Below are 23,468 nucleotides of genomic sequence, written 5' to 3'. Positions count from 1 at the left end.
ATCCATTTCTGACTACAATACACAGCTTAATTTATGCAATGGAAAGGAAAGTGGTTACGAGGATCCTTATGTTAAATAAGCATTGACTTGGAGACTAAAATGCTAATACCTACAATGGTCTGTTTCTGCTGTAAGATTTACTTTGCAGCACAAAAGCTTTTGGAATCCTATTCAGTCCATTTCAAAAAGAAAAAAAATGTTATTCAGACTCTAGAGAAACAAATGTAGAAAATCCAGTAATATTTTATTTAACATAAAAGGAGGTTAGAGTAAAAACAAAGAGGAGTTAGGAGGAGTTAGTAAAAACATTTAGGAGTTATTCTGATATCAGTTCATGTCACTGCATGTCATTGCAAAGACGTTGCTAGCAAAGTCTGTTAATGTGTTGGGTAGATGCTGTCTTTAGTTTTCTGTTATTTTTATTTGCAAAGCCTAATACTGGGACTGTCAACCACCATGAGGCTAGAAAGGCAGATATGAGAGGTGTTTTTTGCAAGCACCAAGTAAATATTCAGCATCTTACTGTCCATCTAACTTGATTAATATCTTCAAGAAGGTCTTGATGATTTTTAATCCTCTGAAAGCTCATGCAAAGCCTCCTGTAGTCTCACTGACTCTCACTGATTAATTGAACTCTCATTAACAGTAATAGTCTTGCACTACTGAAAAATTACACCTTTGTTAATAGAAGAAATAGCAAGACTCCTCCTTGACTGTCATTTTTATGATCACAAGTCCTATAAGAAATTAATCTCTTTCACAATAGCATTATAGAGTAGAATGGATGTGTGAAACCAGATGCAATATCATGTTTTTCTGACTGTTCAAAGGGTTAAAAATAGTTTTGGGTTTCAGATGAGTTCTAAGCAGATCTAAGTATTTAAAAAAAGGTTTCTCTTGAGTCTCTGTTGATTTCTGCAACTTGTGTTCTCATGACCTGCCAGTGATACTTTACCAGAATTAAAAAATTGAAAATATAATTTGTTTATAGTATTTAAAATGTAAAGAATTGCCTTCAGGGCATTGTTTTATTGGTTTTACATTCCTTTCTGCTGTGTTAAATCTAATGAGACTTGTCTGTCCTTTAGGTGACCTACAAGCGGGATCTGTACGCAGCTGAATCGATTATTAAGGGTATGTGTTTGTCCTTGTGGTTGTCAGTTTGCATATTCCTGAGTCTAATTAAGAATCTTGTGTACTATAGAACTAAAAGTCTTTTAAGAAAAGTTTTATGATGCATAAAATGTGCTTAGGCAAGTTGTTTTAGCTTGTTCACTGGATTACTTATGTTATGCATTATTTACCTTTATTTACCTCTCTTAAAATAGAGAACCTTGTAAAAAGCTGTATGTATTAAAGAGTCAAACCGAGATTAATTTTGAATGGCTTTATAAGGAATAAACATTTTTTTCTTTCATTTGCAGTTCAATTCTGAATGTGTTCCATCTTTCTAATCTAAGTAGTAGACTGAAAATTAAATATTAACTCTTCAGGGCTCTTCACTCTTTTACATACAGCAGCTTGTTACCTAAATTGATGTAGCATTTATCTGATATTGAGGTATCCTATTAATTTATAAATACTTTGTTGAACTGCTTTTTAACCTTTTCCTGTGCTGGTAACAGTGGTTTTATAGCAGTTTAATATACAGACTAGATTTAGTCTTTATTTAGATTGACCCAATCTAAAAACAATATAGAAAGGAAGAAATCTACAGTGCTATATAATAAGCACACTGATGGTTATTGTAAACTGATAGGCACTGATTCAGGGGACTCTTGCTTGACTTCTTATTGAGAACTGAGGAGTAAAAGCCCAGAAACTGATGAAGAGAAACGGACTTCCCTTTGGATTAAAAATATCTTTCCAGAGAAGAGTGTGGTTTCTATTTAAGAAAAACAGAGCAAATCCCATGTCCTATTAGGGCATGGCGAGCACCTGGCTAGTTGTTCACTTTGGTGGCTCATGTGTTGTTACAAGATCCAGTATAGGCTTAGCTTCTGACCATGCCAAGATCAGCTCAGTCACTGCAGACAAGCTTAAACAGAGCTCAGATATTGCTGTTATATTCTGCATGCTGCTTTGCTAGACCTCCAAGAATGCAACAAATTTTAAGTTTCTGGTTATTACAGTGAGCAAATATTGCATATGATATGCATTGCTAGAACTACCTGACTGAATTTTTCAGTCATCTATCAAGGAAATAGGGCTGGGATACCTTGGAAGTTCTGGGTTTGATGGGGAATGGGCTCTAATCTCCATAACTGGAGGCCTGGAATTTTTGAAAATCTTATTTTGAGTAGGATTCTCAGAGGTTCCATGCTCCTCTGGCTTTCAAGCTTAGGATTTCCAAACATATTAAAGACAAGAAGGTGACTGGGAGTAGTGATCATGAATTTACGAAGGGGAAGTTATGCCTGCCCAACCTGATAACCTTCTACAATGAAATGACTAGCTTGGTGTATGAGAGGAGAGCGGTGGATGTGGTTTGTCTTGATTGCAGCAAGGCTTTTGACACTGTCTCCCATGACATTCTCGTTGACAAACTGATGAAGTACAGACCAGAAAAGTGGACAGTGAAGTGGATTGAAAACTGACCGAACTGCCAGGCTCGAACAGTGAAGTCCAGCTGGAGCCCAGTCACTAGTAGTCTACCCTAGGGGTCAATGCTTGCTAAAATCTTCACTAATGACCTGAATAATAGGCCAGAGCACACCCTCAGAAAGTCTGCAGATGTTATAAGATCGGGAGAAGTAGTTGATACACCAGGTGGTTGTGTTGCCATTCAAAGGACCTTGATGGGCTGGAGAACTGGGTGAACAGGAGTCTCATGAAATTCACCAAGGGGAAATGCAGACTCGTGCACTTGGGAAGCACCATTACAGGCTGGAGGCTGACCAGCTAGAAAGCAGAGCTGCAGAAAAGACCCTAGGGGGTCCTCGTGGACAACAAATTGAACAGGAGCTGGCAATGCACCCTTATGGCAAAGAAGGCCAACAACCCCCTGGGCTACACTAGGCAGAGCATTGCCAACAGGTCGAGGACCTCACCTCTGCACAGCACTGGTGAGGTCACATCTGGAGTGCTGGGTCCAATTCTGGGCTCCCCTGAGTAGGAGACACATGGTCATACTGGAGAGTTGAGCAAAGGGCCATGACGATGATTAAAGTAGTGGAGCATTTGTCATATGAGGAGATGCTATGAGGACTTGGACTGTTATGCTTGAAGAAGGCTCAAGAGGATCTTAGCAATGTGTATAAATGCCAGATGGGGTGGAGTGAAGAAGATGGAGCCGTACTCTTCCTCAGAGGTGTTCAGCAAAAAGAGAACTCACAATGGACACAACTGAAATACACAAAATTCCATTTATACATCTGGAAAGCCTGGAAATTCTTAGGGCTCTCAGATTTTTTATTACGAAAGTGGGAGGTTGGAAGGGAGACTGATTTCCCAGAAATCATTTGTTCAGCTGAGATTGCCAATATGAGCATCTCTTGGGTTATAAATGCCATTTTTCATCAGCTTTTATTGAGTTACTGAAAAGAGTATTTAATCTCAGAAATTACTTGGGTTAATATTTTCAGAACAGTATTTTTAACTTGTTCAAGCTTATAGGAAGCTTTGAAAATGGGTATTTCCATAAATTAATCTGGAAAAACATTTTCAAAATATGCAGTTTCTCAATCTTGTCCACTTATTTTAGATAGCTATTGGATATTTACAAACTTTATCTTACATATTTACAAGATTTATCTTACATAATTAATTATCTTTGTGGGGTTTTGAATAGACTCTTTATGCAAACAGAATTCATTGTGCCAGTAAAAGGTTTTCACGAATAAATCTAGATAAGAAGTTCTTGAGTTTGCCCAGTGATTATCAAAGCATTTTTTTAATTATTTTTCTGAAATTCTTGTGTTCTCAGACAAGTTTGTAGTAGTTTTCATTCAATTTTTAGTGATCTTTCCTTGGATAGAACACTTCAGTTTTAATATAGATTTTGAAAGCTCAAATATTGTTATTGTGTTTGTCATATGAGACAAAAAAATAGTAAATAGAATGAATCAGTGTGCAAAAGAGGGATTTCATGGTACAGTATGATATAAAACTAAGCAATGATTTCATCTTCTTGATGAATAGGAATTGGCACTAATACTTTACTTTGAATGATAGATCAATGATAGATCGAAAGGAAAGCTTCTAATCTTTCGGAAGTGCAAAAGTAATTATACAAAAAATGAAATTCTTTTTTTTTTCAATTTAAATATAGATCCCATTACACTGTTCTTACTGAATTCCTAATTCTAATAGAGAGGATGCATGCTTTTACAGTACAGACTTCTTTTAATTTTAAGTATTGTCTGTAATTTTAAATATTATCTATACTTAAGATATCTATACTTAAGTATTATCTATACTTTAAGAAAAATTCCTTGTGACTATAATGTTAATAAGGAAGCGTAGAAAGCTGATTCAGCCTCTTGGATGTGCTGTTCTGTTACAATATTTGTAAATATTTGCCGAAACAAGAGTTGTTGTACTTCTGTCAGTCAAGCTTGCTGAAGCCATTAATTGCAGCATAAAATGGTGTAAATGCCATGAATCAGCTCAATGAACGTACTATGTTGATCATATCTTGATGAAAGGTTCAATATTAAACTTCGAAAAAATCTCACCAAACTCATAGGTCTATGTTAACTTTGATCTTATTTTCCTTTTTCCTGTGTATTTTTCATATTTATTTACCATATATGTTTTCAGTATTTAATGTCAATTTGTCAGTCATTACTGGATCAAGTAGATCAATTTTCATTTCCATTCTCCTTGAACTGAACTGTAGATGGTACTTCTTTTGTAATACAAAGGCCAATTTATTGAACTGTGCCATTCAGTATTACTCAAATATTTCAGTTATTTAGTTGAGAGGACCTTCAGGATGTACTGTGGGTATGTAAACTTTAAAGGAAAAGCAGAATCAAAGCAGTGCTGATTTATATTTTTAAAAAGCTCTTGTTCATCTTCTTGCAGTTTATTTGATCCTTTACTAGATAACGTTCTTCTCTAGTGGACAAGGGGAAAGCCAGATGGACACCTTGTGTAAAATACATTGCTTTATGTAGCTAGAGAAGGAGACAGCACCCTGCTCCCGTCATTCAGCTGTCCAGTTTGCTTATGCCTCCTTCCCCTCATATCCCCATCACTACAGAGCAGCTCTTGTGAAGGTGGGAACTGAGTCATCACGCATCTTGCGGGGAAACTAGAAATAAATACAGTGTGAAAAAAAATGGCTTCTGTGCTCTCCCTCTGCTGCCCTTTCATCCTTATAAAAGCGACTCCTTGTATTCTTTTAATTAGCGCTATCCCTTCTTCTTTATAGAACATTTAAAAGAAGAACAAGTAAATTTGTAATATTTTGAAAAGTTATGCTTAAAAATGTTTTTTTTATGCTGATTTTATGTAACATGTGAACACTGTTATTTCATACAAAAAATTATAAACCTGGAACAACACTATGACCTTCATGCAAATGAATTTCCATGTTTCTGTGTAAGGGCTTCATTAATCTCACAAGTCATAAAAGAAGACTGTTTATTATTTCTTTTAAAAATAAGAACCATTTCAAGCAGCTTTCTCTAAAACTGTAGAAAATGAGGATGCAGCTTATTCAAATGAAAGGAGCATTCACTAAATTTAACTATTTGTTTTTATAACTGGAGCAAAAGTGCTGTAAATGACCAGTCATGCTCTTCATGCTGTTGATAAGTATTTTACATGCATATTTCATCATGTTACTGTATTTTTTGTTTTCACTAAAGCAAATAGTCTTTTCCAGCTGTTGATTATCATAAAAAGTTTATGTAGCTTAAAGGAAAAATGAAGACTTGTGTGGTGGTAAATCAGGCTAATGCCTTACTTGATCTTCACTTATCTATTGTTCTGTTACTATGGCAGCATGCAATATATCTGCTTCAGTAACCACAATAGTCTTTTATTATGCCTGATCTGTATGAAAAACTGTACTTTAAGTTCTTTGAAGTTTAGATTTACTTTTTGCTGCATCGCGTGATTTAAGGAAGGGAAAGCCTTACATGTTCTTTACTCCTTATGCAAGTGGTGTAATAAGAGTCTTCCATAGCTAATTAGGACACCTCATAACAGATTTATCTTACATAAGTAATTATCTTTATGGGGTTTTGAATAGACACTTTAGGCACTCCAAGCCTGCAGTTTGATAGTTGTGCCTTACCTGTTCTATGCTATTCGAAAGGCTTCAAATGCCAGATCTTTGGGTTTATGTAATTTATTTTTGCAGTGAACAACTGAGCCATGCAAATTAATATTAGGTAAGCATTTTATGCCAAACTTGAAAGCATATTTAAGGGCAGAATGTATTTTTTGACCTGTGGAATACCATCCTCTTGTTCCCTCCTGTTTTAGTGTTACTTCTGAGGCTTCCAGTAACAGTCTCTGGAGCGAGGAAGGGCCTTCTGCTGATTCTGATTGGTCTAGAGATACAAACTTGGCCAGCATAAGTCCCCAGTGTACCCGTGTGCTATCCATGGCTCACAAGACCCACATGGTTGTGAATTTTCTCATACTGTTCCCCCTTAGAGGCATCCTCAGTGACAGGTTTTCTGGATATCTACCTCATCTTTTTCCTTTCCTTTACTTCCCTTTTCCTTCCTTTGGATGATGATGAGGTGCCAGGAACTCTAGAAGAGCATATATATGACAGGAATACATGCCTTCCCATGTGGAATTTACTGTGTTTTTTGCCTTATTAAAACACCTTTCTTTTATTTCTGCTTGGCACTAGCTGCTAGTGTGTTTGTAACCTTCCTGAGCATAGCTGGCAGCAATCTTTCTTGCCTACATGGAGAAGAGGGTGCTTCTTCCTCATACTATATATCACTTCAGGTATAAATGGTGTTACCCGTGGGGTGGTGAACTACATGATGGTTCTTCTTTGTGTCAAGTTGTTGAAGAGGACACAGGACCGAAATGCAGCATTACACACTGAATAGTACAGTCCTGTATCATATAGTTGGGTGAATTCATACTTCAGGTTCAGGCCACGTAAAGTGCATGAAGGGGAGGTCCTGCATGACACTGTAAGGCTGGGTTGCCAGGTACCACCTCTCAGCATGCCACCCTGCATGTGGACAGGGTCGTCTGGAGATGTCCCAGAAGCTAAAGGTATGAGCTGGAAGGGTGTAGGGTACTAAGGGCATTGCCCTAACACCTGCTCCCAACTACTATTACATTCTTCACAACTGATTTCTTTATTATTAAGTGATCCAATTTACTTTGCTGGATGCACATTATATTACTGGATGAATTGAGAAGTGATGAAGAACCTTTGAGTGTACACATTTAATCTTGTGACTACAGTTCCAAATATCAGGTCCTCTACAGCTGTATTTATTAGTGACCAAAACTTGATTTCCTTCAACTTCAGAGAATGACAGTTGTATTTTCTGTTAACCAGTTGGTTATATTTAGAAAAGCCATTTAAGCTATATTAAAAATATTTGTTTTGATGATAATTATTCACCCAGTTGTTCTCTTTTGGGTTTCAAATAGTATTTTTTTTTTTTTTGCTTTGAATTATGAACTTCAACAGATCTTTAAATACTTAAATGCTAGAATATTAAGGTTACACTTGTGCCTCTAGACAGTTTTGTTAAGGAACAGGTTCCTTGTGGTTCTGTTTGACATGTTCTTTCGCTCTCCTGTTTATTTTTGAGGAACTCTTGCATTTCTATCTATTGTCCATGTGTTAAATATTAATTCTGTAATTAATCAAATGAAATACAAGAAAAATTATTATGGTAATACATGTTTGGCAATTAAATGATGTCTGAAAAAACACAGTTTGTCATGTGATGATAATTATGAGACTGCTTCTTTAGTCAGCTATATTACAAATGTAATTCTATGTAAGTAACAAGTCCCAAATATTTCATAGAAGCCCAGCTAGATTTTTAACTGCTGGCCTAATGAGACATAATAACTGACAAATTTCAGCTTGCTAAACTTGTCTCAGGTGGAAGTAAGAAACACATACATGCATACATACATTTTTCTACTTTAGATATTGTATGTATAAGATTCATATAGTATGTATAAGATTCATATTCAAGGCAATACAAGGAAACACTTCACTAACGTAAATAGACTAATGAGTTATTTATCTTTTGAGACTATTTTCTTAAAACTTGTCTTATTAATTGGCTTACTTCCTCAAGTCTCTTTCACAAGTGTATTATGAAAGTCTGAGTCCTACCATCGCTTGGTTTATAAACAGTACATTTAATGCTTTTCTTTAGTTAAGCAGGTATGAACTTGTAGACTATGCAGGCAAGGTGGCACACGCCTATTTTTAATGGTCTTGAAGAAAACATTGTCTTACAATAAGGGTGACTCATCTAGAAATGTAGTTAAGATCAGACTAATACAAAACATCCTAAAAAATTTCCATTAGGACTACTGCCCTCGGGGGAGGTATCTTTGAACTCTAGTTCCAGCATGTAAACTTTAAATGGTGCTTCTTAGTAGAATTTTATAACTTAGAGTTTGACTCGCTCTCCTTCTTTTTTGTCTTTTCTTAAGGGCTCTTCTTCTGCAGTAACTTTGTCACAAGAGCGTGCACTTGTAGATTGGATATTTTGCCCTCACATTTAGCTAAATCAGTACCTGCTGATGTAGATACAATTATGTTTTGCAAGTGCCAAGAAAAATACCATAATGCCTTCAAGCTTTTTGACTGTTGGGAGCTACATACTATGTTTTGAGTTATATGAAGAACCTACATTACTTTTATTAAAAAAAAAAGAAATTGACATAAGCCTTGTGTATCAAGGACAGATACCTTACTGGAGGTAGGCTGCAGTTTCATGGGCACACTCTAACCAGTGGGTGTTCTTTGTTGTGAGACAAAGTAGACTGGCAGGTAGAGAGATACTCCTCAGAATAGTTATTTTCAGGTGAAAACAACCCTCTTCCTTACAAAACCACAAAATGTTCCTCTCTTTCTTGTATGCTAATATTGGTAGGGGCAGTGTCAAATTTGGCTTTTGGTTTTTGTGGCTACAGAAAAATGTGGAATGAAAAACCAGAAAATTGGTAGGTATTTTTGGTTACCTATGTTAGACGGATAACAATTTCAACTCATTCTATTGAGCATGAATTAACTAGTTGATTGGCAGTTCTTATTTAATTTTTCTTGTGTTTACAGTGATAGAAACATATATATTATGGTATACTAAAAATTCCAGGGAGAGCCATACTCAATTTACAGAGCAATCAAGCCATTGCTGTGTAGAAAGTGAAAATTGAGTTCTGATAAATTCATTTATTCTTTTGAATTCACTGCAAACTTCAAAAGTGTTTTGATGAATAGGATGTCTTTCCAAAATAGTAGAAATTGTAATGACAGACCACGAATGGTGCAGTATGAACATATGTTTACAAAAACAAAGGCATGTATACATATATATGTGTAATTAAGAGAAAAAAAAAATTATCTATAGGCTGAAACCTATTTGCCATTCAGATACGTTTTCCTCTTATAGTATTAATTACCTAAGATATGATAATTGTGATCTTTATTCAAATAAAGTATTATTTTAATTGCTGCTTGTTTGTGGCATGCTTTTCAGGGTAAACTTTTAAGTGAGTCATTAGAGTACACTTAATACATTCTCTAACTAAGGTAGTTCCATAAACACGCACATATTTTAATTTATAATTTTCGGTGAGATCCTAGGATAAAGACCGTAACAGGTGTTACTGGATATTAATCTGATCTAAAGCTTTCAGGATATCAAAGAAGGACATGGGAAAAATTTAAAATTAAGTTTTCAACTGGAGAGAGAAGTGAGTTTAATGGAACAAATTCTGAAGTCCTGTATCCAATTTATCTTTGAAGACAATTCCTACGCCTTTCCTGATGGAGAAATTTAATGTTTAACCTAACAGAATTTGGCAGTGTAAAGTTTTAACTGTTTTTAATTTTAAGCAAAAAATATGCTCTAAGTGGATGTTAAATGTGATGCAGTATGAGTAGGGTTACTCCATAATCAGCTACAGCTGGGAAGAAGCCGAGAGTAAATGGGAGACATGTATTGGGAAGAGCAGGTTTCCAGGGAAATAATTAAAGTTTAAAGTAAGTAGAGGAAGAGGAAGCCAAAGCAAGACAGAGATTTTGATAGATAATGTAATAGCGAGAGAGAAAAAAGTAAAAGGTTGGGCAGATGAAAAGGAAGGCATGATGTGAAAGTAGGTAAGAAAAGTAGAACAGTGGTGCATGGTGGGAGGACAAGAGGTAACGGGCAAAAACGAAACCAAGGGAACTTCCAACTCAATAACAGGAAAAACTCTTTTTACCATGAGGACAATCAAACAGTGAACAGATTGCCTGGAGAGGTTGTGAAGTCTCCATCCTCAAAGGTTTTCAAGAGCCAGGGGGGCAAGGGGATGAATGACCAGGCCTGACCTCACAGGTGATCCTGCTTTGAGCTGGAGTTTGGACTAGAGACCTCTGTAGGTCCTTTGCAGCCTGAATTATCTAACAGTCTGATGAAAACCAAAATTTTGTTAGGTGAGTATTAAAATTCTTTGACGTGGCCATGACGTGGCTTTCCAGAATGACTGTCTGGTTTACCCAAACAGACTTCTGAAAACCAAGAATGAAGTGCTGCACGCAGTTAGCTTTACCAGCAGTCAGCAGAACTCATGAAATCCGTGGAGTTACGAGCCAGTGCTCCAGCTGCACTCACTGGATTCAGTGGAATTATGCTGAGTGACAGAGAGCTCCATCGGCTTACCAGCGGTGGGACGCTGGCAGTTTTGGGAGGGAAGGCTGTACTCAGCCTTCCTTCCCACACTACAGCATAGATGCAGACTATCTAAATGAACGTAAAGATTTTTTTGGTCACTTGAAACAATTGGTATTTAATTTGGAAACTGAGTTTTAAACCTCAGCTAGAGCAGCACTGTTGCTTTGCTACGATGATTTTATAAACAATTATTTCCTGGACTTCCTTTGTACATTTTTTTTGATAATTTGAAAGAATGCAGCATCTTTTAAATGTGTTTATTACCATTACTTTCATTTTTTTTTTCATATTTTATCGATAGACTTTCCCCTATAACGTTGCATTTCTGCTCCACATTAAAAACATGTCTTTTCACACCTCATTCAACTTTGCTTTCTTCTTTAGTAAATCCAACCTGCAAATCTTAGTTTCCTTTTTTGTAGTCTTCTCTTCTAGTTTACATGACAGGAAGTTAGAGGTTTAAGGGGCCTGGGGAGAGGAGTGAGATGAGCTTTTACAGTTGCAGCCTTTTGGGAGGTTAATTTTGACACTTGCTGGTGATAACTGACTTCTTTTTAGAAAGAACTGTCTGAGCGTATGTTATGGTGCCTTTTTGGATTCCACAGCCTTCTTCCACATGTGGATTTTTGTAATAGCTCCAATCTAACCTTCTTCATTAAATTACTTAATTCCGTAGAATATGAAATATGATATGCTGATCTGGTTTATTATGCACATCTATCTTGTATCTGTGGTGTATCTGTATTCCATGACAGTACTAAATTCAAGTGGCTCTTGCTCTCTGATTTCAATCTACCCACCGGTTTCTTTCTGATGATATGAAATTAATTCAATATGGTTTCCCATTGACCCATTTTTTAGACTGTAAAGTTATTCTGTATTAAGTAGAAGCCAACTTTGATGCATGTTCAGTGTATTTTTTTGCCCAGTGAATCAATGGGAAGATAATTTCTCCCACAGTTGTGGTATTCTGTGATTTCCAGTCCTGTGAGAACTGGCCATGCATTTTTTTAATTTTTGCTTTCATCTGGTTGTGATGGTTTATAAGCAGATGTTTATTGTTTTCTCTTTCTTCCTTCCTCCCCGTTTTTACTGACTTAAAACAAAGGCAGTTGCTACCACTATTTTCATTGTCACGTTATAAATATTGGAGATAATAAGTGCCCATAATTCATAAAATCATTGTAATTATCTTTTGAGATCCTCAGTGGTTAATTCACTTTTCCTGCTCACAAAAAAAAAAAAATGTTTAAAAGTCACAAGTCACTTTCCAATAATGTTAACTCTGCAGCAGCTTTAAAGTTATTTTTCAGGCTATATGTCTATTTTTGTAAAGAAGTCTTTGAGTTTACAATAGAAAGTGAGATGTTTACTTAAGTAGTGCATCTGATTGAACTTATTGTGTGGTAAGTAATTATAAAAAAAACTTTCCACATGCAAGAAATATGTATCTTTATATTCAGATTTGTTTGAAGAGCAATTAGGCCATATTTTTATAATTTCTTTTATGTCTTTCACTGCTAATTTATTTTGTGTTGGTGTTTGGTATATTTCTGTCCCTGACATTTCATTGAAGTCTGCTTTAAACATAATTAGACTTTACATTTATTAAATTTCTAGCTGCTTATTGAATGGCTGCCCCAGAGACATTGGAAATCTTACAGTTTTGTCTGCATATTAATTCAACAACTAAAGAATAAAATCCTGTATTAGAAGTAAGAGTTGCAGATTTGGATTATTTTGCTTTGTTTGCTTAAAGAAAGGAAAATACTCACTAAATCTTGAAAATGTAGTCAATAACAAGAGAAAATGTTAATTTTCTGAAATGTTTGCTTTATGGAGCAGATCGGGCAATAACTCGAAACTATTGTTCTTGGTATCAACAAAATATTATATTTTTTCCCCCCACCAGCAAAAGATCTAAGAGATTCCCCATGTCATGATCTTTGTCACTCATTCTGCAACTTTTTTGATATTGAGGTGAGAAGTTATATCTGCTGTCTCCCTGAACAGTATCTTTAATACTTTTTTTTTTTTGCTATTATGTAGTATATATTGTTAGGAAGAGAATTTATGCTATCTTCAGGGGTTTTTTTTTGCTTTTCTCTGTATTGCAGACACTGCATTTAGTGATCTGCTGAAGTGATAAGTGCTATGAAGTTTTCAAAACATTATTGTCTTGGTTGTCGTCTAGTGTCAGTAATGCGGACCTGAACAAACACCTTTTAGTAGAAGTCCTTTATTTAAATGAACTCTGGGGACAAGGTCTTATGTTTGCACATTGTACAAAATCATATAAAATATAATATGAATTTTATACAGATAATAGAGATAGATAAATTATATAGTTATATTAACTCTGCCTTGAAATAAGTCATCTTAAAATTAAATTTACAGTTGTTGAAAAGGTTCTGTCAAGACACAGCAGTATATTAATTTAATGTTTAACAGATTAGTAATTTTGATTGATTTGTCTTTGCATGTAATACTAAGGTTTTTTCTTTGATCGCAGATAACCTATCACAACAAGTTTGTGTTATTACTGATGTGAAGGAAGCTGTTGCACAAGTAGGTTTTGTCCTTCATGAATCTCTGAAAAGCCAAATAGAAGTAAGTACAACTCTATGGCTGTAAACTGTATGATTAATTTAATGTGTCTGGTTGTCACAACTTGTAAAAAATGGTCTAAATAATTTGAATACAGAAACTGAGACCTCCTGTGTCACTGTCGTATTTATTACAGGGGATTAACACCAGGTGTGGAAGTTACCAAGAAAGAAGCATCTTCTGCCCAATTCTGCTGTACAGGGAGATCTTACAGATCCTCTTAAAATGTATATATTAGATTAGAAGAGAAATTAGATCCAGACAACAGAGAGCCCATTTTCTTTAGATTTTATGAATTCAGTAAGGCCAAATTGTTACAGATATGTTACAGAGGAAATACTGCTGTTACTTTGAAGTCTGAATTAAAGTCAAACTAATTAAAGAGTAAGTTTTGTTCCTGCAGAGCTGCGAATGAAGAGTCAAGTTAATCAGCCTTTTGCAGATAGATAGGGGTACATTTCACTCATAGTGAATGCTCATTGAAGCCTTGCTGTAGGGTATTGATGGAATTTTCTACTGGCATTTAACTCTCTTTTCCTTTTTCATTATTCCTACTAGTAGAACTATCACATATTTTCATTTTCCCAAAGGTGATTAACATTTGGTAATTGATTAAATCTTGAGTAATCTTGAGGCGATTCTTAATTATATTTTGTGTGATGATATTGCATCTTTCTGTTACCCAGAGAAACAGACAGGGAATAGGTGTTCAAAAATACAGGTTTCTTGATTTGCATACCATTACTTCTGTAATGGTTTTATTCATGTCTATTGATCTTCTGCATTGTGTGCTTAGTTACTAGTAGAATGTTCTTCTGTAGCAAACTGTATTGCTATTTTACATCTAGAAATGTCATTTGACATTGTACTTACAGTTTTTGTTTGGAAAGAATTATATTTAGTATGGAAAATCATGCTTTGTATCTATTCAGTATATAAATTTAAAAGCGCAAAATATTAACAGAGTTGAATAAGATCTTTTCTTGGCTGCATAGCTGTATAATGGAGCAGAAGTATGTTTCCATTTCACTGATACCAGAGCCATTGCTATTTTTCCTTTTTATTTCTCTCCATTTAAGCTATTCTGCAATTACTAGGAAGACATTACCTACCCACATTAGAAGAAAAACACTAGGTGTTGACTTATCTATATCTATAGATTACGTTTGCATATAACCACTTCAATCGTATCATGAGAAACACTTCCAGGCTAGTAGGAAAAGTCAAAGAATGTGTTATGTTTGATAAGCCAACACTTACTTCAAACTTAGCAACCTCAAATCAGACTGGCATCAATACTACTTAAAATTTACTCGTTTCCGAATTTTCATTGCAAAACCAGTTAATTGTTGGGTTGGTCAGGCACCTGAACCTATGGTGCATTGAAATAAAACACACAAAAAATGACCACAAACAAGGTAATGAGGGCATAAAATGAAGGGATTCCTACTGATACAAGAATGAATTTTTTGGTTGGCTCTATTAAACCAGTTTGTTTAGTTCATGATTTCTAGCACCATTCTTCTCTTTTTTTGATCCATGTTGTCTTTCCTCATTATGAAGTGGCTTGTTAAATTTCTCTTCAACACTTTCAAAACATTTCTTTCTGCAAAGTAACACCTACGAAAGAACTCTGTCAAGTTCCCTGTCTTGTAGTGTTCCTTGAAACGTCCGTAGTCATTCATTTTATGAACCCTTAGATTGAAAATCTGTAAAAACTTACAAATTACATATTGAGTGTCTTGTTTTTAAACAGTAAAATCTCTTAAGAGTTAATTTTTAAGCTTATCAATATACAGAACTTTTAAATTTGAAGCACCATAGAATATATGCAGTGGCCTATGATTTCTGAAGTGAAGCACAGTAACCCTGTGAGAGAGAGATTTGACTCTGTACAAGGTGATAATTATTTTAAGCAAGTTAAAATACCACACTGAAAGCTGGGCCTTTTTGAAGGGTTGATTGGAGGGTAATTGATCTAAATACGACACTAATAGGGAATAATTCCGTAGAGTACGCATTATCTGAAATTTAAACTAACTATAGTCAGTATTTTAACATTTTAGATAGTTTTGACACTCTACTTGTTAATAGCAGCCATATTTGCTTTTAAGATACTTATTAACTTCTAGGTGTGTCCTTAAAAAATTCTTAAAGAAGAATTCAAAAGAAATTTTATTAAAGGGGTTTCTGAGAGAGTCTCCAATAACATGATAATGCCAATAATGGGAAAAAAAGACCTAAAAATTAAACTGATTATGTAAATTAAAATGAAGATAAAAGCTTTTCTAAAAAAAAATTAAGGCAGCAGTTATTGCTTGCAAAGTACTTTCAGAGTAAGTATTTCAACCAGTGTTACTGTAAACTGTATAACTAATAAATGAATGTTTTACAGAAGATATCTTACTGTGAAAGACTTAAGTTGAGTCTTTCCTTAAATTTATTATTTACACTTTTCTTTTGAAGCAAGCAAACCTAAATGGGAACTGAAGATGCTTTCCTCTGTAACTTATGCAGCAACAAGTTGCTCCTGAACATGAAATGTAATCAGCTGGATGAAGCTGTGTTATATTTTTGTGTATGGATAAATATACACAAACAGTATATAAAAATATTTTCTTGCTTTCAATTAGGAAATGAACTAGTGTTTCACTGGTAGAAATTCACTAATTTCTTAATCATTGCATTAGTCTGTCTGTTGGATTGGTATTGTGATTTTAAATTCTGATATAAGTTTAACTAATTTTTACAGTTTCCCAATGTCTTGGTGTTAATGTTTGATTTTATGGAAGTGGATGTTGAATGAAATTAAAACTTCAGCACAGGGCATCTTATGAGTAGAAAAACATTAAGGAAAAAATATTTTTTATTCCTGTCTTCATGTTCATAATAACTTACCATTTCTGCTTCTTTACCCTAACTGAATATCAATTGCTACAGTGACTAGAAGTGGTTAAGAAAATACATATATTTTTTTCTGTTTTAAACACTAAAACATTGTGACAAACATTTTTTACTGAGGTTGTATTTTTAGGTAATTTTTGCTCTGTCAAGTAGCTACTAACTTTAATAATTTTAATTTAAAAATACTTTTGTATGGGATACTAACATGCCAAATAGAATAAGAATTAATTTTAGTTAATTGATGATATATTGACGCTTCTAGTTTGGCAGCTGTGCTTACTTTTCCAAGAGAGAAATCTGATTTAGTTATTGCTGGATAAGAAAAGGCTCAGTGTACTGCTTTATTAAATTGTTCAAGTTAAATCAAAACTCTGATACAGTAAATTAATTTTTAAATGTTCAGGAATACTTAACAGTCATGAATTGCAATATCTCAAGGAATAAAATAGGTCTTCTCCCTTGAGTCATGTTCCATTTACCTTTTGAAAAGACTCTGGCATGCAATATGCTCCTGTTATCTAAGCACCTGCAAGGTTGTGAAAGTACTGAGGATTTCTGATTTTACTTCTGCAGAAGCTCAAGCTGGAAGAGCCCTGGAATATTGCATTTTTAGAGTATTTTAAGTAATTCTTACCTTCTGTGATTTTTTTTTTTTTTTTAATCTCCTTTAAGGTCAACGATTTGGGGCTGAGTTATCAAATTTACAGCCCAAAATGTTTCTAAAATCTTCGGTGCATAAATATGAACTTTGTAGTTTCAAACCACCGTCCTTTGCAAATAAGTTAGCCCCAGTATTACAAAAATAAACAAATGCAGCTTTAGATAACAACACAAAGCCTTTTAAAATGTTATATTTGGTACTTGTGTTGAAGATTTTTTTTTTTGCCTTATTTTAAACTTTTTAAATTGGCTTTGAAGTGTTATCTTCTCTTAGGGAACGGATTCCCCTTCTGCTACCTGGTTTGCTGTTTTACTTAAGGCAGTCATGAAGCTGCTACTGTAGTAGAATCTACTTTATATTTTAATTAGGGTAAGATCATTTCTTAGCTGGTGTTACAGTTAAAGGTTGCAAAATAAGTGTGTCAGTGATTAAGACGGTATTTTGAAGTCCTCATTGAGGAAATGCTTTTCAAGAATTCTAAATGAGCCTTGGCATGTGCAGAATCTTAGAATACCTGTGCATCTGGTCCTTCATATGTACTTCATTTATTTTCTTAGTTGCATGAAGACAATATATATATGTATTTGAACATTATAGAGATTTTTTTCAGAATTAGAGGTCTAAAATTGTTAGATCGTCTTGATCCTATAAATGGTGTTTTCACCTCTGGGAACAGCTTAACATCCTAACCCAGGCAGCAGCGCTCGTACCTGATACTTTCAGGGCTGTTTTTGGAATGACTCCCTCTAGTAGTGTGCTTCAGCAAAACTTGCACAAAACTGCAGGATGTAGGACTCCATATTTCACTTTTGAGTCACCTGAAAAAATGAGTATTTTTTTATTCTCATAGTGGATATAATAACTGCCTGTTTTAAGTTATTTGAATGAACAAACTCTGCCATAATGATGGAAACTTTTGCAGATAGTTAAGGTTGAAGTCAAATTTGTGACATAGTAATGATTTTTTTTTTTTCTAATTAGGTTGAAGCTATATCAATATCTTTAAGCAGAAATGATAGCTATCTACAAAACATCTTTTCAGGACAATGCTGCAATTTTGTTTGCGTAAATGTAAGTAGTAAGGATGCATGCTTTTAGTTTTGCACTTAAACTTACTAATAATGATAAATAATAATTACATATTTCAATAATAACTTGTTTGTTATTTCTGTTCTCTTGATGTCTCTGTTCCGATGTTTGGTGTTCCTAATGTGCACCAAACTAGACCTTTGAGATACTGGTCTATTCTTTCTCTCCTGGTTCTGCACTTCCACCAGTAAGTTGTTAAACCAGACATGAGTTTTTCAATAAGAGGGATGCAACTGAAAGTAGTGTAATATTTCCTTCCATCGATATATTGTATTGAAGTGAATTGTCTCAAGAGGAGGTATGCATATGTGTAGTTAGGTAACTGTGCATTGCTATTGTGGTCTAAATTAGTGTTTCCCATTTTGGCCACATGCCTGCCATGCAATCTGAATTTGAAGTCCCTGTATAGGAACAGGAGAAATCTTAGATGAACCGTATCTGAGACCAGTCAAGACACCTAAGCTTGTTATGTGTGTGTATATATATTTCTTAAAGGTAATATCATTAATCTCTTTTTTTTTTTCTAACATGTACAACTTTACCAGACAAAAGCATTACAAATACATTAAAACCAACCAACCAAGTAAAAACCAAACTAAAAAAGGGATGTATCTTTTTTTTTTTTTTTGTAAATAACAGATCTTTGAATTCCATTTTTATTAAATCATTGTTTGATGTTTACAGTAATTCTAAACATTTATTTTCATTTAGGATAAAAAGTATGCCATTCAGGAAACCCAGCAACTAGTGGATATGTTGGAAAAATCAAATATAACTCTCTTATATCCAGTTGTTCTTATTTCGGTAGGTAACTCCTGTAAGTTACTGTAGAAAGCATCTAATGAAATATTTTTAAATGTTAGACTAGTTTTAAACTGTTTCAAGAGACACTGCTAGCTCTGAATAAAATTATAAATTTGAACTGTTAATTAGACTGTAAAGAGCATAATTTGCATTTCAATGCATGTACTGCATACTGTCAGGAAATAAACCAACCCTAGCAAACAACAATTTATTAGTATGTATTTCTGTAAAAGACTCATTGTGTATAGTTGTACTGAACTGTTAACTCCTTGTTTGCTGTTGCTCTCCATCTCTGCTGGGGATGCTGCAAATCATGTATTTTGCTTAAATGATCAGTTGAAACAGAATTAATTTGTTTGTTTGTTTGTTTTCTATGCTGTATCTTTGTTCAAAGTTTTAATATTGTTGCTTTTCTGGTGTTAAGTATTAAAAATTAATGAGGTACTTTGCAATACAACTTTAATACGTACTTTACTTGTTGAGATGTTGTAAGACTGAAAAATCTCTTCTAGTATGTGTTAAAACTTTTAAAGTGTATTTTTGGCTGAAATACTCATTATTTGAATATTGCTGCCAGAATAATTTAACAGGTCTTGTGGACAACAGCTGAAGGTGTACATGACTTTTATTTTACTTGGACTGTTAAAAAGATATGAGTAGGTTTGAAAGTCTCCATGCAGTGTAACCAGATACAATTAATTCTGTCATTATGTTTTCCAGCTTAATAGGTAGGGATGAGAAGTGTTGGGTGGGATGGGTGTCATTAATGTCATATGTCACCAAGGAGTGTGCTTCTGGACTATATTTATTGTATTATCAAGCAGTAACACAAGGTAATTTGTTTTGATTTTAAAATATAATTCTACATATGAAACTCTTGAAAAAGGAATAAATAGTTATTTTACATGGGATCCACATAGTTTCTGAAGTGCATAGTCTAGTGATCTGGAGGTAAAACTGAGTGTGTTCTTCTTAATTTTAGGCTTAATCTGAAATTTAAGTAATGAAATTTCATTACTGATTGTCCTGGTTTTGTGTAGCAGAGGGGCCTACAGTGACAGCTTCTGCGAGAAGCTGCTGGAAGTTTCCCTTTTGTCTGGTGGACTCAGCAAGGTCGAGGGCAGACCCGCCGCTGGCCAGGGGTGAGCCAATTGTATGTAGCGATCATGCCTCTGTAATAATGTATTTAAGAAGGGGAAAATAATAATGAAAAAGAATAAGTGAAGAAGCAGAAGCCAGGGCAGAGAGGGGGAAGTGTGAGCCTTGTAGGCCTTGCAGCCCTCACCCTCTGGCCTCCCGCCAAGTGGCCGTCTGGGCCTGACTCGGCCTGGCCGAGAGAAGAGATGAGATGTGAAGAGAGCCTGAGAGGTGTCTGCCTGAGCCGATTGTGAAGAATTTGTTGTGAGAGGAACGGCTGCAGATGCCAAGCTCAGTGAAGAAGGAGGGCGAGGAGTAACATTGCTCCTGGCAGAGATTCCCCTGCAGCCCATGGGTGGAGCCCATGGTGAGGCAGTTTGTCCCCCTGCAGCCCATGGAGGTCCACGGAGGAGCAGAGATCCACCAGCAGCCCGTGGAGGACCCCACGTCGGGGCAGGCAGATGCCTGAAGGAGGCCGTGGCCCGCACTGGGGCAGCTGGTTCCTGAGATACTTCACCCCGTGGAAAAGGACCGACGCTGGCGCAGTTCATGAAGGACTGTAGCCCATGGGAGAGACCCCACGCTGGAGCAGGGGAGGAATGTGAGGAGTTCTTCCCCTGAGGAAGAAGGAGCAGCGTGAAACAATGCGTGATGAACTGTCCGTAACCCTCATTCCCTATTCCTCCCTGTGCCGCTCAGGGGGAGTGAAAGAGGTAGAGATAATTTGAAATGAAGTTAAGCCCAGGAAAGATGGATGGCGGGAAGTTGTTTTTGTTCTCTCTCATTATCCTGCTTTGGTTTTATTAATAATAAGTTGAAATAGTATTCCCCAAGTTTAGTCTGTTTTGCCTGTAAGGGTAACTTGAATGATCTCTCCCTGTCCTCAAGCTCAAACCTTGAGCCTTTTTGTTATATTTTCTCTCCCTCCATTCTCTTGGAGGATGGGGAGAGTGAGTGAAAAACTGCGTAGCTTGGTCCTGAGCAGGGTTAAACTACAACACTGATCTAACAAATAAATGAGATATCATGAAGGTCAATTACATTTACAAATGAAAAAAGTTATATCCTTACCTGTTGTATGCTGTTGTCTTGGAGTGAGCTACTGTGATTCTATGAACATCAATATTTAGCACTTTATTTCTAGGCCATCTTTTTTTCTTGACTCTATTTTTGAGCTTTGATTTTACAGAATTTTTAAAGACTAAATTATTTCTGCCTTTGATAATCAAAGTAATGATACGCCTCCAATTTTGTTGCCCATTTACAAGGCTACTGGATGTGTAGAATGCTCTTTTCTGGACTGAGACTGTTTTCATTAGCCCTTTATCGAGAATATAAAAACACATTTCTATGTTAAATTTTCAGAGTGTGCAGGTAAAATTAGAATTGTTAATCAACTAGGTAATACTACAGTGTTAAGAGCTTGCTGATTTTGTGCCTGACTCGTAGCTGATCTCAACCCTGGACTTCGAATTAAGTGCTTTTTTTTTTTAGTGTGACATATGGAATGTGAGAGCTTTGTTTTAATAATTGTAGCTATAAATATTGTGGACTTAATATTTCCTGAGAAATAGATATGGATGGAAATAATGTTTACACAAGCTCACTATGAAACTCAGATTTTGCTCCTAAGATACTAGATCTTGAAGTCATTGTAGAATCCAGCACCTCTTTTAATGGAACTGTGCTTGCTTCAGCAGCCTGCTGCAAGCACAAATTATTTATGTGAACATGCTTTAAAATAGTCTCAGGAGAAAATGATGTGTTTAATCCCTTCCCTGTATTCCAGATCCATCAGTTGTTCCTGACAACTACTTGAAATTTCCCAAAACTAAACAGTGGGAGAAAAGTCTTATAACTAGGTGGAAGCAGTTACTAACATTTAAAATGCAGACACATGTATATTTGTTAAAAGTATCTGAAAAAAATTAAGTACCCTAAGTATAAAAAGGCATTTTGTGCTACACACTCAAATTTTATGGAGTTACCACTCTATCTTTCAGAAGTACAAGAAGGAAAAAATAGGAGGACTGGAAAGTATGTTTTAAATTACTAAAGAATTAGCTAAACAAATCATTGTCTCATATTGATCACTGAGAAGCATTTAAGTCCTTCAAACTTCCGATCTCTAAAACTCATTACAGATGGTATAGCTGGGGGATAGAACCTTCCTTCAACAGTCTTTAGTTAAATTCAGTGTTGAGTGTCCTCTTCACTAAGGCCTATGAGTGGGACTCTCTGCAGCTTTATTCTTTGCTGTATACTTCATTTAACATAAAACCTGAATGCATTGTTAATGAAAGATGTAAAAAGGGAACATTATATTTCTCAGGCAAACGTGTCTCAGAATTATAAGCAATGTGATGACATTTAAATGCATAGGTTTTAGGTACTAGCTGTACAGGAAACTTTATGCTTTTCTACTCTCAAAAGTAAAACTTTTCCTAGTGAACACTAGTTCCTAGTGAAGAATTGAAAGGATAAATGAGGAAAGCAGCTAACTGTTTCCATTCTAACATAATAATCAGGAACAGCGTGATGTAGACTTTTGTGTAATTGGAATGTTCTTCTCTGTTCTTTGATTTCAGGACACATGCAACTTCTTTGTAACAATCTGATAATTAAGAGAATCAGTTTTATTTTTCCTTATGATACTCAGTTTCTTTGGTTGTAAAAATGACAGGTGTTGTTATTGTGCCAGATTGTCTGTTTAACCAGCCTGGGGAGAATTATCGCAGAAAAAGGACGAGCTTTCCGTGGACATGATGGCTTCTGTCCATATTCCCGCCTGTAAATTGCCGCAAATTTCAAAGTTTGTCCTTTATCCTGGTGCCTGACTGGAGGCATCTGTAAGCTAAAGCAGCAGTTGAACTACTGTATCTGGACATAGCAGAAAGGGAAGGTTAATGTTACAGGAGAGATAAGAAGCATGGAGGTAGACTTCATGTAATTATTTGTCTGCATCAAGCTGTATCCTCTCCAACTCTGCTATAACCAGAAGATTCATATTGTTAAACTGACATTACTTTTCTGAGTAATACATGTTCACATTTGTAGATGCAAGTATCTAACTGAATGGATGTGGTTTTTATTTTGTTGTTATTATTTAAAGTTAGAAAGAAAAGAATGCTTTCAGCTCTGTACTTCATGTACTTCAGCTCTGTAGTTGCTAGTATTTGCATTTCAGTAGAAAACTAGGTTTTAGGAAAATATCTTTTTAATGCTGTGGAACAGACTAATGGTACATAGGTGTTAGGTCATGCTTTCCCAAAATAACAGGGTAGAAGTTTTGTTGTAAATAGCTGTGAAAGAATAGTACTTAGCCTTATTTTGGGTAAAAAAAAACCCCAACAAAATATTGAGTGTTTGAAAATTAATCTCTGCCTGTGTCATAGAAGATAATAGCATTGCTCTTGGTGAATATG

At 35.3% G+C, this 23,468-nt stretch overlaps 1 protein-coding gene across 1 annotated transcript in view; it reads left to right on the top strand.

The window, feature by feature from the left end:
- Nucleotides 1–23,468, top strand: part of CRPPA (CDP-L-ribitol pyrophosphorylase A) — a 125,392-nt gene that overhangs the window by 51,192 nt on the left and 50,732 nt on the right. Inside the window, exons 5-8 of the mRNA XM_086742529.1 lie at nt 1,089–1,134; nt 13,354–13,451; nt 17,995–18,084; nt 18,814–18,906. Of these exons, the coding sequence (XP_086598655.1) occupies nt 1,089–1,134; nt 13,354–13,451; nt 17,995–18,084; nt 18,814–18,906 (327 nt within the window). The remainder of the gene's footprint in view (nt 1–1,088; nt 1,135–13,353; nt 13,452–17,994; nt 18,085–18,813; nt 18,907–23,468) is intronic.

Source organism: Chlamydotis macqueenii, chromosome 2, assembly GCF_036417535.1.
Source record: "Chlamydotis macqueenii isolate bChlMac1 chromosome 2, bChlMac1.mat, whole genome shotgun sequence".
NCBI lineage: Eukaryota > Metazoa > Chordata > Aves > Otidiformes > Otididae > Chlamydotis > Chlamydotis macqueenii.
This window is presented reverse-complemented; position numbering and strand designations above follow the sequence as displayed.